Below are 16,224 nucleotides of genomic sequence, written 5' to 3' on the forward strand. Positions count from 1 at the left end.
TTCCATTCTAAGATTTGAAATGTTTACATGTCATTGTTGTGTCTCTTTGGAGCCAACAGGAAGCTAATATTATATTAACTTACATTTACATAAATGTGTCCATGAGTGTTGAATGAAAAATTACTTTCACCTTTGAAAAAATATATCAATGATCCTTGGAATTACTACAAACACAATTTACAACAAGAGCATAACCCTACTTCAGAAATAGAAAGGTGAAACGGTTCAATATCTATAAACATGTAATCTTGACTTATGAAGATATAATTAGTTTACTTTCCCTCTTTGCTTGAAGTTCATATTTACTTAAACATCCCCTTATTTACTTTTACACACATGTTGAAGTGAAACATAAAAAAACAAATAAATTGGGATAGTGACACAGCCCCAGTCAATCCATGGTACTTTTATCTAATCAACAGTTAAAGAATGATGAACAAAACTCATTAGACTGACATTTCGCTTTGCTGCAATTCATCATAAAATGTTCCTTTAAATACATAAAATAGAATGAGGATGAGCCTAGTTTAATTTATGGAGTGGGATTCTGGAATTGGAGTTAAAGTACTGTTTGAAATTGAAATTAAATGTTTGATTTGCAATATAGATTAGAATGTAAAATAAATAAATGTTTGTTGGGAGTTAATGTTTTAAAACAGTCAGCAATCAGTCTATTTTTGTTAATTTCTGTAACAAAACTACAAGTATTTATACGGATTAGTAAGTCAACCACAAAAATGAAAAAAACTTCACAACAACGATCACTCCAAAACTCTGCTCCAAAATGCCACACCCCTGACTCCACTCCATAAACAAATCATGCCCTTAGGATGTGGCCGTAAGTTCAAACAAATTCTTTTTTTTTCTACTACAGCTCTTTTATGTTTCTTCATAATTGGATGTTAGCCTTTTTGAGATTTAAATTTTGACTTTTAAATATGGGATTAAGTCTGCAATATTTACTTCAGTTTTGTTTAAAATATATGAATTTGAAATCAAGATATATGATGAATCATAACTGATTTAGTCTCAAAACCCTGAAATCCAGGAGCTCTCCATGATTCCCACCAGATCCATATCTAGACTAATGCTGATAAACTTTGTTGACTATTTAATACTATGCCATTTTATTTGAAATTTTGATAAATGTCACATTTTGTTCTAAGGCTTTTATTTACTTGTTACAAAATTTGAACATTAACACATGGAAATAAAAGCATAGGAACAAAACTAAACATTTATTAAATGAAATTCCATAACACATGGTGGTTCCTAGTGCTGATTAAATAATTTTCATAATAAAACTTTGTTGCTGTTTATTGCCTAATTATTACTGTGACATGTAGTGCAATTGCATGTGTCTTAATGTGAAATATTGGTCTTAAAATCATAGTCTGATAAGAAATTCTTTGCTTCTGAAAAAGAACAAGGCTGGCAGTTTTAGTCTGGTTGACTATTAGACAGAAAGAATTTCTTAAACATTACAATGTATTTATTTTCCAACATTACATGAATTTCGGATCTTCTTGTGAGCAAAGACCAGACATGTTCTTTTCAAATTTAGGGTTGCCAGAATATTTTTACCAAAACTCCCCCTCCCAGCCAAGTCGAATGGTCGTCCCTTAAATCATATTCTGTAAAAGTTTGTTTCAAGTGTTGACTCATTGTCAAGGATGCTAGTTAAAATGGCACCTATGTAAATAGTTAAAATGGCACCTACATTGTAATGTAGTCAAAATGGCTCTTGGTTTATTATTGTATTTTTTGTAAAATATTTTTAATTAATTGATATCCCTGCTGAAATATGATTATAATGCCTAATCATTCTAATTAAAATTTAATTTATGAAAGTGATTAGACTGATAAAATACAGTGTAGTAGCAAATATCATCCACAGGACACACTAAGATCTTCAACAACTTCAATACTTCAATAACTTGGCATGAGGTTGACAATAAAAGTTTTATTATATGATACAGGTATAATAAAATAATCAGGAATTTTCAGTGTCTGTTCTTTTTAAATCCTTGGAATACAAGATAATTGGAAATACCGAAAAATGAACAAAAATTGACTGATCATAACAATGCTCATCTTATTAAATGCTGTACATATAGAATAAACACAACAAGCAATGATCACAATGAACTGAAGTGTAGCTGAAAATAAATTAGAAATGCCATAAAGACCCAACCAATGATAGAATAAATGTTTATTTTCATTAAACATACATGTACTAATGTGGATGCATACACACACACACACACACACACACACACATATTTAGTCATAAATATTACCAATAAAATATTTTTATTATTTATTTTATTTATTATTCATTTTGAAGGGCTAATTTCATTCAGAAAAGAAAATTTTGATTGCAAATTCATTAAGTAAATTAGTTTGGGATTATGGTTTATGGCTTTGCAAATTACCTATAATTTATGGCTTTGTTTATTTAATAAGTGATACAGGCACACTGTATTATTATAATTATTTAATTGGATTATTTCACTACTTTAATTACCATCTTGATATGTCCTGATATCAACATTACTTTTGTAAAATTTTGTAAAAAAGTTTTGTAAGATTATTTACAAAGTAATAAATGTGATATTTATACTTTAATCTAGTTTTTATTCGTGATAAATTTCAAACCTTATTTTTTTTTTTTGATATTTCATTTAATTTCACAAAGTATTATCATTGCGTTATATATTTTCCCATTTTTTTTAACTCAATAAAAATAATAAACATGTGAACAAAATATTGTAAATGAAAGGACAAAATGAAATTTATTCTGGTGAAATTATAAAACATTTTTTATCACAATTAATGCATGATAATGTCTTGCATAAAGACTTTAATTTTACATCTATCCAAAATAAATAACCTCCAAAAAATACAAGGAAGAATCAGGGATGTCATTAGAAGCCGGCAGCCGGCAAAAATCGCCGGCTACTCTTTCAAACGTCGCCGGCTACTTTCATACCCCACAAAAATAAAATTCATGAAATATTCTTCAAGACCCTCTTTATATAATATACTGACAATATTCATCCACAAATATTAAAGATTGCACTTGAATGACCCACCGGTGTGACTTTATTGCATTGTTCGGTTGCTAAAATAAATAGTCAGCGTTTTTTCCCTGTTTCTAAATATAGACTTTCTTATTTTTACCGAACTAAAAATACTTCGTTTCCGGTCAGCAAAAAGCAACATGTCGGGCCGTAAAAGGTCAAAGCCTGTGACACAGGGACAATCATCTATCTGTAGTTTTTTGTCACCAGGGCCAGCTAAGGCCAAAAAGACAGTGACAATGGTAGATATAAATTAACAATCATATTATCAATGATATTTAATATCTTATTTTAATTCGATAAAATACTAGCAAGGTCATTGGGTATGACAAGTGCCATTTTTGTCAAAACAAAATTTTCAACAAGATTGGATCGATTGATGGTTCAAGCGTGTAATGAGAGAAAAGATTGATATGGGAGTGGTTAATTATGCTAGTTAGCAAAACAATTTAGAAAAAAAAAATAATTAAAAGCCCAAATTATTTATAATTAGTTTGTGTTTTTAGATACTTGTCATCAAGAAAATTTAAAGGAAAAAATGGAATGAATGTGCATGTGACAAAGACATTTATTTCAAGAAAGAAACAAAGCAAAAACTTAGCAATTTTGTTGCCCCGTATTCACTTGCAACTTTTTTCTTAGTTAGAAAAAATATGACATTCATACAGGAAAAAAGGAAATGCATTGTATTGTATGTAATATTGTATTTTGATTTTATTTATTTTTTCTACATCTAGTTTTCACCCTAAGATTATGCATTGGAATATCATATCTTGTTAAGTTATTATTTTATGTTAATCTATACTTTCTTATATATTTTAGTTCTTTTATTTACAGTTTGGACCAATTCATCTACACAGGGGCTCTTGTTAATATTAGTCCCAGATCTTCCACTGCCGGACTTATATAAATGTATTAAAACAAAAAACCTTTGTGTGTCTAGTTGCTTTACCCTTGGATTTTACATTTGATCAGAGTTGTCTCCATTGTTTTTTTTTTATATTCAAGGCAACGACTATTTTTTGCTGCTGGGGTGGGGGATACTCCTACCTTTATTTTCTTAAAAGTTCAACTATTGCATACGGCAATAACGCAATAACGTCATGTCAAGACTCAAAAAAAAATACAGAAGTGGGACAGGACATACATTTGTTAGAGAAAAAAAAGTCAAGAACAGAAATTGACTTTGTTGTCACTTGTCTTAAGTGGAAAAAAGAAGGGTCTATGCAATGGGGAACTTTTCAATAATAAACAATTTGTTCAAAATTTTAAAAAAAATATCACATTTTTTAGGCTTTACTAACAGAAACTTGTATAAAAATTGTAACCTTATTTGTCCTGTACAATGGCCCAGGAGAGCCCTAGAATGCAGGATATTGCACCATTTACCCCAGAGCTTCCCGGACCCCCTGCCGTAAGGGACGGGTTCGCCGCCTACTTTATCTAATTAGCCAGCTACTTAAAAACTTAAGTGACATCACTGCAGAATACTCAATATATGAAAGGATTTATTTTTATATCATTAAATAATTAAACATACATTTATGATGGGTGCCGTTTTGACCAAGTGCCATTTTAAATAAGTGCCATTATGACTAGAATTCATTGTCAACACTCAAAATTCCTGCACTCGTCTGCACAAATCACAACTAATATCAAGATAAAAATGACAGGTATGGGGCAATTCCATTTACGAACAGCATTTTTTTACACGTTTTCATACAATCTTCACCTGCGTTCAGCTTTTTGTTCAGCACAAAATAATCGGTGATTGCTTTGACATTATTAAGTCACCACATGTTTTCCATAAATAGACACGGTACATTAAATTGTCATAGGTTAAAGCACTTCACCAATAAGATTCCAACGCAGACCTCAACGAAGACACCCATATAAAATAAACAATAAATCGTGATTTTGGATACAAAGCCTACAGACAGAACGATCTTAGATATCTATTCACTAGATTTTTCCTCATTATCCATTGTACATGTACATGTAGATTGGAAACTGATGGTTCCAAATATCCAAACCCTGGCAATCAAAGATCAAGGAGGAGCAGTATGTGATTATCTGATGACCTTTAAAGCAAGTGTGAATGTTATAACACATGTACATGTGCATGTACAAGTACACATGTACATCTGTACATGTATCTATCAATTTTTTTTAAAAGAATTACAATGCGTGATTTATCTTATAGTATATTGTCATGTACAAATGTACACGTATGCTACCTTTAATAAGATACATTTTACATGTACAATGACATACTTCCAGTTTTTGGGAATCCAGATTCCATACTGACTCAACTTTTTTCAAATAATCTATGGATGGATGAACAAGAAAGCTTTTCAGTCTAAAACTTGCGACATTAATATGTAGCCCTAGAACTTGAAAGTGAAAGATTATCAATGGTACAGCATAAAAATTTTTTCTTGACAAGTGGCAGTGCTAATTTGAGAACAATGTCTTACGCAATGAAGACAAAAGAATAATATTCACTGAAATAACATATAATTAAGATAATATTTCATTGATAAAAAGTTGTTCTATCTATTATAGTTTTCAAGAAATTTGCAGAAATTGCAAAAAAATTCACTTTTTTTGCCTTTCAAGAGCAATAACTCTAACGAATTTTCCAATATGATCCATATGGATACCAAGTTTTGAAGAGTTCTTTAAGCTGAAGAAAAAGGTCACATTTATTTCCCAATATCTCTTATAGTTTTTAAGAAATATGTAGGAATTGGTGACTTGACCTCTGTGGTCTATAATAGTACATTATTTTTTTGTACTTGTAAATATACAAATTGTGTCTCGTTTCATCTGAGAGTCTAGTGAAAGATAAAAACATCATAAATGTATGGGTCCATCATATTATGGTTATGACAAATGATTATAGCAACAAAAGCTGAACAGGCATCTTTGCATACCCCGGCCTAGGAAACTTTTTTGACAGTATCCTCACTCTCATAAGAAAGTCAATGTACAAATCAAATGCATGACAGAAGCTGATGAAATGTCAAATGTACATGTATTATTCCATAGACTGGATATGTTGATACATGTACATGTGTACTGCCACAATAAAAGGTGAAGTTTACAATCACCAGGTTTGTCATAGGAGTTCAAATTTTAAATGTCATCATACATGTATGTACAATGTAAGTTTTACAAAAGGCAAAAATCAATTTTACATTGGCTGAACTGAGTGTACAAGCATCAGGACTATGGCAGGACAGCCTACCTGCATTGTAGTAGATAGTGAGATTTAAATAGCCAGTAAATTGACTTGGCTAAAGGATTAATTCTTTACTCCAATCGGTTTGTGGCTGGCTTGTCATTGAGCCGTCTAGGGTTCGATCCTCGGTGGCGGAGTATAATTTTGCGAGTCAAATCATGCTCTCCCATTACATTTGATGCCCAACTAAAAAACCAATGAAGTTTGGATAGCTAATGAGCTAATGTTTGAGTTGTTCGTGGTACGAGGACTCTTGAGGTGGGGGAAATGTGGCAGGACAGCCTACCTGCAATGTAGTAGGTAGTGAGATTTAAATAGCCTTGACTTGGCTGAAGTATTAATTCTTTAACTGAATCGGTTTGTCGCTGGCTTGTCACCGAGCAGTCTAGGGATCAATCCTCAGTGGCGGAGTATAATTTTTTTAGTCAAATCATGCTCTACCGTTACAGGACACATCATTGCACACAGTCATAGGCATGTATTTATATAAATGGTTTACTACTACCTACATGTATATGTTTAGTATGGGTTGTATTATTTGGGCATGGCTCATAGTCATGGGAGTAGGCTAACTAGTTTTACAGAAACAACAGAAAAAGAAAAGTGCTTGCAGCATTTCCAAATACTTTAACCCTTACTAAAATTATGCTACATTTAAAGCTTATTTCAAAGATTTGTTTTAAAGGTAACAGCTTACATTCACAGATAGAAAATTGTATCCAAAATACAAGTGTACCTGTCAGCAGCAGTCTTGACTTCCTTGTTTTGATGTGGATGCGCATCCTATCCAACACAAAACAGGACAAATGCTTCCTTCATATAAAAACTGTAATAAGCAACATTCTAAAAGTTTTTCTTTGCAGCAGGAACTATGAAAATATCACAAAATCATTGACAATTTTTTACTCTGGTGTACGAAATAATTCTAGTTTCCGGTCAATAGTTTTACCGAGCACTGAATAAATCGATGAATTTGATTGGACCATTTAACTTTTCATAGCGGGAAATATAAATAAATATATATATATACACTGGTATAAATATTGAAAATTTTCGTTATGAACTTAACCGTCCGTGCGAGGCCCGACAAGGTAGTCAAGGATGTTCAAAAAACCCTTAGTAGTTATGAACTTATGTGGTACACGAGTTATAAGGAGTAAACTCTCATCAGCATCAGTAGAACCAAAACGACATGAAGATGAATCATAAAATAAATGGTATACAAAAAGTACTAAAAAGTACTAAACCGATTGTCTACTTGTTCTGGGCATATTCTACATTCTATTTTTTTTTTTTTATATATAGACAGTGTCGGATCCAGGGGGGAGCGGGGGCCCGGCCCCACCCCTTAGAAAATTGTAATTTTTAAAAATTGATGAAAAATTATTCAAGATACCCTCAGAATGCAGGATTTGAGGTTTAATATTTCAAATTTTTCTTGGGGGTGGGGCATGCAAATCTTCCTCGTTGATCCTGTAAAGAAATTTTTTTTGGCCCCTCTTACCTAAAACTTTCGATCCGCCACTGATAGAACACCACCGTTGCTATTTGGCTGTTTATTAGCCAATTTTATCGAATTTCTCTGATGAAAACAGGGTTACTTTGCTAGGGTGTTTCATATCAAAGAAAAAAGATTGGAAAATGGCAATGTATATTTTTTAATTTATTTAAAACAAGAGTTAAATATAATGGATACTACTATAGTCTACTACTATAAAGACCCTTTCAAAATAAGAATAATATAAATATTTCCCATCTCAAAACTAGGTCATTTCAAACAAATAAGCTAAATAAATAACAAGTTTTATTTACAGTCGGCATGAAATACACAATAAACATGAAGCTATATGGAGCTTTGGACCGACATAATATACTTTACTTACTTATTTCCGTCTCTCCTTGAGGAGAATCGGGCCGTTAACAAGTCCTCTTCATCTGTCTCTTTCGTTTGCCACCCTGGTTGCTTCGGTCCATGACTGAAGTCCTAGGTCTTGTCTTTTTTTTTTTTCGATGGTTCTTCTCCATGTTTCCTTTGGTCTGCCTCTCTTTCTTTTACAATCTGGTGTCCATGAGATGGCTATCTTTGCGTGCCTGGTGTTATTCATCCGTAGTACATGTCCCAGCCATTTCCATCTTCTTCGCTTGATGGTAACACTTATCTTTTCCATGTCAGCTTTTCTTCTCACCTCATCGTTTGTTACCTTCTGTGACCAGTAGATCTTAAAGATTCTCCTTAGGCACTTATGGAGAAAGGCATCCAAGTTTTCATTATTTTTTGTCATTTTCCACATTTCGCTTCCGTAGAGAAGGACAGATAAGATGTTTAAATTGAAAAGACGGAATTTAGTTCTTTTTGAGATTTGACTGTTGTTCCAAATGGGATACAATCTGCAGTAGGTAGACCTTGCTAGGCCAATTCTTCGTCTAATATCCTCGTTGATGCCTCCCGAGTTGGTTAAAATGGTTTCTAGGTATGCGAAAGTATTGACATCTTCTATCACCGTTTCGTTGGTGCTAGCGATAGGCTGATTTGTACTGGCATTAAACATCATCACTTTTGTTTTTCCTGCATTGATCTTTAGGCTGGTGGAGAGGGCAAATTTGCTTACATTATCAAATTTTTCTCTATGTTTGTTCTTTTGTACTTGATAGTAGAGCGATGTCATCTGCATGGAATGCCATAGTGTCTCATAATTTTCATGAGTGTGTCTTGATGTACACTGTCGAACGCTTTCTCAAAATAAATAAAGCAAATGTATAGGTTAGAATTCCATTCAATAGTTTGTTCGACTATGTTCCTCAGAATAAAGACTTGTTCTGTTGTCCCCCATCCTTCTCTAAATCCAGCTTGTTCTTCCCTTAGATGTTTGTTTACTTCTTCAGCAATTCTTTTGATGAAAATTTTTCCGAGAATTTTAGATGTCGTTGGTATTATTGTTATACCTCTCCAGTTTCCACAGCAAGTGAGGTCCCCTTTCTTGGGCAATTTGACTATTAAATCTTTCTTCCAGTCATTAGGTATTACTTCATCGTCCCATATTTTTGTCAGAAGCTTGTGGATTTGTTTTACAGATGTTTCGGTATCTGCCAAAGTTGGGTGTTCTGTATTGATAGGAAGTGTTTCAATATCATCTGCTACTATATCAGCTGTAGTTGGTGGTTCTGGTCTATTGAGAACTTCACTGAAATGCTCCCCCATCTTGACTTTACTCCACTTTCTTTAGTTAGAAGTGTTCCATTTTTGGTCTTTTATGTGTTCAATTTGTGTTGGCTTACTTTTGGCAAGTTTGTTTGATGATATCATAAACTGCCTTCATGTTTCCTTTACTGCTTGCTGTTTCAGCTTCAGTTGCAAGGTTTTCGAACCATTGTCTCTTGTCTTTCTTCATATTCTTTTTCACTTCTTTGTCTTTATTGCTATATTGCTGTTGTAGCTTCTCTTTTACCCTCTACGATCTGGTTCCATCTGTCTTGTTTTTAAATGCCTTTCTTTCCTCCACAAGTTTCCAACTCTCTGCACTTATCCACTCCTGATTTGATTCTTTCTTGGACCGATGATCTTTTGTGCTGTTTCGTTGTAGATGCTCTTAAATTCTGCCCAGTGATTCTCTACATCATGTTCTTCAATTAGGGCACTGAATTTGTTTCCCAATTCTATGGTAAATCTTTGTTTAATTTCAGGTACCTTTAGCTTGCATGATTCGTATCTTTTAGATGCTATTGGTTTTCCTTGAATTTTGTGCAGTTTCAGTTTTAGCTTGGTGACTAGTAGGTTATGGCCACTTTCTACATCTGCACCTCTCTGTACTCTGACATCGTTTATTGATCTCTTGAACTTTCCATTGATGGCAACATGGTCGATTTGGTTCTTGTTTATGCTGTTTGGTGATATCCATGTGTGAAGATGGGTATCCTTGTGAGGGAACGTTGTTGTTATGGCAAAGTTGTTTAGGCCACAGAATGAAACAAATTTTTCCACATTGTCGTTCCTTTCACATTGTATTGCGTGTCTGCCTACAATACCGTCTTCTCCTTCCAGCTTGTTTCCAACTTTTGCATTGAGGTCTCCTATTAAGACTATAGTATCATGACCTTTTGCAGTTGTTGGTAAAATGCATCTTTATCATCTTCCTCTGCTTCGTTGGTGGGTGCATATACTTGTACAACAGTTGTTTTAATGTATTTTGACCAGAATCGAGCTGTTATTATTCTGTCACTTGATGCGATTTTTTGGCCCCCAAATACAAGTCTAAGGTGGCACATTTTGATTTTAGATACTAATTCATCTAGATTGGGTTGTTATTTCTTTGACATAATTATATTTTCTATGCCAATAATTTCCATTCCTGTTATATTACAAAAAACTTCATATGTAATGTCTGTCATCCAATATTAAAACCAGAATTTATGATTTCAATCCGCCAACATTTCGTGCTTCAATTGCGTTCCTCTAATTTTTATTGCACAAAGTTCAAAATGGCAAAAAGAAAACATTTTTTTTCTCCACCTTATCCTGAAATATTTAATTCTAAATTTTTGAGTGACGGTAAAAAGTACGGTGTAATTACAGAGATATGGGAAGTTCACCATTATAACTAACCTACCAAGTACAGATCTAATAAAAATGTAGTGTATGCTTACCCCATTCCATTAATTCATTCATGAGACGGAGAAATGTAACGAATGCATCATTGCTTAATACAGATATAATCAATGAGATGTAGATATTTATTACATGAAAGATGTATGCTTCTTTCGTAGGACCTTCGAGTCACGTTTTGGTTTCGCCGGCGTATGTCCGTCCGACTGTTGCATTTATTTTTTACGCCTGTCCCAAGTCAGGATTGTCTGGTCCCTCTGTTAGTCTTCTTTCATTTTGCTAATATAGTCTGCAATTGCTTATATAGTCTGAAAATGCTAATGTAGTCTGAAAATGCATGTACATGTGCATTTCGCTGGGCCTGCGTGCAATGATATCCTTTGTCGCGATGTTATCCTCGGCGGAGCCGCCGTTAATTGAAGAAACGTCATGTTTGTTGCCGTGGATTAATATTTTTAATCCTGGTTGTTCGCAGCTACAGGCGACCCTTTGGTGAAAACAGGGATCGATGAAAAATTGAAAAAGCTTATTGGAGCCGCATGATAGAGGTAGGCAGTCATTGAAATTGTGCATAACGAAAAGACAACATTTAGTTCAGTCAGAGCCTTATTATAACTCATATATCAGTCAAAATCCAAAATGAGTCTCATGAAATATGTTTTTTTTTCTAACAGCAGTTGAAGTGCCAGGAAATGGTAAGAATGTGGGATTTTACCATTTGTTCCAGAGGTTCTGGTGGCCTTCAAGCGCCCCAAGAACCCCTTCAGTATTGCCATTTCTTTGAGGTGGACAGGGTTGAGATGCGACCCTAACGATTTGTTTTGAGTACACATCATTTCGGCCTAGCTCCCCTGCTCAGCATAATTATATAAAGTACCCTGCTCAATAAAACAAAATATATTTATAAATATGTTAAAAAAGGCACGGGACCTTGAGACACACCCATGTCAGTACAGTCATTAACTATTTCCTGCAGTCTGATTTGCTGCTTACGACCTGTTTAATATGAAAGGAGCTTCAGCAAAGCGGTCTGACACCCATGCCCCTTTATAAAAGCACAAGAAAAAGAATGAAAAATGTTTTCAAAATAATTTGTGAATTGATCAGACAGAATCATTTCATATAATTTAGATATCGTTGGTAAAATACTGACAGTACGGTAATTTTTCTTGTGCAGCTGATCACTAATTTTCTCTATCTAGTTTTTGTTGAGCTATTCCATGATGAAATTTAATATATCCAATACGAGTTTAACCTGTGACCTTAAAAGCAGTGGGAGCACGATTTCAGTCTAATAAGAAGTTACCGGTAATCTGTAAATATAGAGTTAGTTCGTATCTCTAACAAAAACAAAACATCATAGCACACATCTTAAAATTTCGCCACTGTATGAGGAGAAAAAAATATATCCTGGTTAAAGTAAACTTCAAGGCATGGCAATATCCAATTATATTTGAAACTTCGTCCTCTTACAGGTTACACCTGCATGGCACATACCTGTATTATTGGGTGAATTTGTGTCTGTTGTTTCAATTCATTTTTATCTGTATTAAACAGGGGCTGGTTAAAGTAGTTCAACACATGAACCTGTCCACTGTCACTGACTCGTGCAGGAGATGTTGGTCATTAATGCGTCTTGGTCCGTTGATTTGTTATCACGGATTTACCTACTTAGTTGTCGGGGCCTTTCCGACCTTACTTAAATCACAGGAACTTGATCGATGAAGTTAGATCCCGGTCCAAACTTGACATAGGTTTGATATGTTGAAACTGTTTGGATTTTGTATCCATGGAGCAATTGATGGATATTCTAGAAAATGATTTAGTTGAGGTAGGATTCTGAGTGATAGCAGGTGCTGAAGTGAAAAGTCCTTCAACCTATATAAAGCATTGATAAATACCGATGCCTTTTTGCACATTTCAGACACTACAGAAAAGCGCGTTAGATTTGTATGGTCACATTTAAGATTTGATAAATGAATACTCTAATGGATTTGCCAATTTTGTCTTTTTTCCGAATCCAGCACCGAAACGTTTGACCCTAGTCTCTGCAAGAAATGAAACCTCGGTGTTTTATGATTTTGTAATATAATGGAAATTCTGATACTAAGTATAATTTTGATATAAAATATTTGTGGAGCTCAGTTGGTCCACCATGCTGAAGCAGTGGTATCATATGTTTCAAAACTCAAACATATGAGAATCATATGACTATCATATACGTAAATTATCATATGATTACCATATGAATCAAGTACCATATGACTGGATGGGTAAAGTTATACCTCATATAATATAGGTTATCTGTACTACCATCTAAATGCAAGTTTCTGAAAATAACTAGAACACCTGAACGTCAAGTTACTAAAAAAAAAGGGAACTATAAAAACAATTAACGTAAACCATGCGATTTTTCTATTAAGCAGTCGACTGGAAGTTGTTCTACCATAAATATGAAAACAAGAGATTTTGAAAGAAACGTAGAGACACTGGACGAAATTTAGGATTTTCTATGATCGAGTGCATGTATTTGTATATCTTTTTTAAATCTTTTTACGGTCTTGTAAAATCTTTAGGTTATATGAAACCACGTACGTATACTTTTGAAAAGGCAGGGGCGAATGCAGGATTTTAGATTTGAGGGTGGGGCGCACAGTTAAAAAATGTTTTTTTGACGTTAAATTTTTTAAATATTCTTCTAGAGTGGGTGCAATGTATATATCTTTTGTGGTAAAATTAGCGAGAAATAAAAGTTTCAACCGAAAACGGCCTAAATCTACCCCTGACAACCCATGCTTTGGAAATTTTAGGTGGGCGCACGCCCACAACGCCCCCACCTGAATCCGCCCCTGAAGAGTGTATACTGGAATAGGAAGTAAAAGGAAATGTAGAGAACATCATGATGACCCCTAAGATGGAAGTTCACAAAACAAAAACCTTTTCACAAAATTAAACTAGAGGCTCCAAGGAGACTGAATCGTTCACCTGTTTAAGTTTTTTTGCCTTTCAAGGACAATAACCCAAACAGTTAAGGAGTCGTCTGAAAACTTAAGCCAAATGAAGCATTTAGTTGGCCTTATCATAAGGACCATTTCATCAGTTTCCTTTCTATCATAAGTTTCAATTGCAAGATAATGGCTAAAACCTGCACAGACTCGCATTTTCCTGCAGTTCTAAACCTCATACGCATGTCAGTTTTATGTCAATGCACTGTTATTATCCATTTATCAAAAAAGGAAAGAATGCACCCTTTGTGAAGTGAATCTCCTTCAGCAGACCTATAACTGATTCCTGATTCACTATGTATTATCCGCTACCTTACAGACTGTGTAAATGCGTTAACAAAGTGAGTATGCTCGAGCGAATACGCTCTCTGTGCAGGAGATTGAAGTGAGTTGTCATGTTATGTTATTGACTGTAATGGCTGTGACCTCCTGTCAGAGCCTCTAACAACATTGTTTTTGTTTGTAAGGCACATAATGAAAGAACTAGGAACGAAAGACTAATAGGATAATAAATTGGAAAGAGTGAATAACTAAAATATGATCACGAGCGCCGAAGAACGCCTAGATTTAACGAGTGTGCGGAACTTGTTCCGCGCACGAGTTAAATCTTAATCCGTTCTTTGCACGAGTGATATTTAGGTTATTCATGATAACCGATTGATTATCCTATTTATCATATAGATTTCCTCCATCATTCATTGTTATTTTCAGCACAATTTTTTTTATATTCTGAACGGCGGATTGATATTCGTGTTATGACGTTTTGGCGGGAGAACAAGGTGAACGAGGGACAACAAAAATACTGTGGAACTATTTACTTGCGCAGTAGTAGTAGTCAGCTTATATGAATTCTCTAAGGCTCTAAAGATCACTTATATCCCAGGGGTGGATTCTGGCGGGGGGGGGGCGTGGCGGGTGTGCACCCCCTAAAATATGCAAAGCATGGGTTGTCAGGGGTAGATTTAAGCAGTTATAGGTAGGTTGAAACTTTAATTTCTCGCTAATTTTACCACAAAGATATCTACATTTCACCCACTCTAAAAGAATATTAAAAAAAAAAAATAACCTCAAAAAGTTTTTCGCCTCCTCCGCTCACTGAAATTTAAATGTGCGCCCGCTAATCTAAAATCCTGGAACCGCCCCTGCTTCCGATCGCTGAAGTTACACGTAACTCTGCTAAACTCTAAACTTTTCAACATTATATATTTCCGTATTTCACGATAAATTGAAAATTAGTCTAAAAGAAATCCTCCACAAAGCATTTCACTGCAAGAATGGTAATTCTTACAAATATGTTGTTATAGGCTAGTATTCTAGATATTTTATCGCTACAAAACAAACAGACATAAGTTGCTTCACTGAGCAACGGGTGATCATTTTGCTAGAGTTCCTCCTTGACAATATGTTTGTCACTTTTGGAGGGTAAATTGTGCCCCTCTCCTAGCCGATCTGTTTCTTAGTTCTGAATCGGAGTTCATTCAAAAATTTTGTGAGATACAAGAAGGTTAATGAATCTAAATGCTTTAATTTCACATATCGATATATTGACGATGTTCTCTCCATTTTCAGTCTTTAACTTAGGGAATAGCTTCCGTTTATTTATCCACCAGAACTAGAAATTAAAAAAAAAATGCAGACGCAGCCTCATCTGCGTAATTTTAAGACCCTCACCTCGAATTTAAAGACAGTAGTCGTCTCAGTATAAAAAATATAATCAATATGGGATTTGAATTATCAGGATTTAACACTATCTTTCCAGATCTATCACTTATAAACGACTTTTTATTTGTTTCGTGAGTGAATGATCTGATTTTACGCATGTTTAATTCTGAAAAACAACATTGTTTTATCCTATAATATACCACCTTTCCGTGCATATGGCATTTGTATTTCTGAGTGTTTTAGGTATATTAGAGCTAGCATTGACTAGCAGGTCTTTTAAAAAAATTCTTAATGCGCCATTATCACCTGAGAGACAGGCTTCTTTTAAGGTTATAAAACATATACGTCTCATATACCGCCAAAAAAAACGTGTTATTTCCATTATCCAGACTTTATTGAGATATAATTTGTTTCTGTTTCCATAATATCAATGGATCAATTTTCTGTAGTTTTTTCCTTGTACATGTATATCGTCATTATCATTTTCATCTTGAACTTGGCGTGTCTTTCTCACAAAGTTCAAGACTTATTTTGAAGCTGGTGTCTTCTTCGATTTACTGAGTAAAATAGATATTTAGTTCCTTTTATTTTCACTCATTTATTGTTCATATCCTCTGTACAGTTTTGAAT

General features: G+C 34.1%; 2 protein-coding genes across 18 annotated transcripts in view; both read right to left on the bottom strand.

Moving 5' to 3' along the window:
• LOC148620795 (unconventional myosin-IXb-like) overlaps positions 1-7,264 on the bottom strand; it is a 122,623-nt gene extending 115,359 nt beyond the window's left edge. For 16 of the 17 annotated variants that reach the window (XM_088574607.1, XM_088574605.1, XM_088574604.1 and 13 more), the window contains exon 1: positions 7,064-7,264. The gene's annotated coding sequence lies outside the window, so the exon portion shown is untranslated. Of the gene's footprint in view, positions 1-7,024; positions 7,043-7,063 lie in introns of those variants that run through there. The other variant, XM_088574591.1, reaches the window with a different exon arrangement.
• Positions 7,265-9,847: 2,583 nt separating this feature from the next.
• LOC148620796 (protein CFDP2-like) lies at positions 9,848-11,703 on the bottom strand. Its single transcript, XM_088573873.1, has 2 exons — positions 11,643-11,703; positions 9,848-10,404 (listed from the first exon to the last, which is right to left on the bottom strand). The coding sequence occupies exons 1-2, from the start codon at positions 11,701-11,703 to the stop codon at positions 9,848-9,850; spliced, it is 618 nt and encodes a 205-aa protein (XP_088429999.1).
• Positions 11,704-16,224: the final 4,521 nt, after the last annotated feature.

Source organism: Perna viridis, chromosome 3 (assembly GCF_037379345.1).
Source record: "Perna viridis isolate PV_CMFRI_1.1 ecotype Kerala chromosome 3, ASM3737934v1, whole genome shotgun sequence".
Lineage (NCBI taxonomy): Eukaryota > Metazoa > Mollusca > Bivalvia > Mytilida > Mytilidae > Perna > Perna viridis.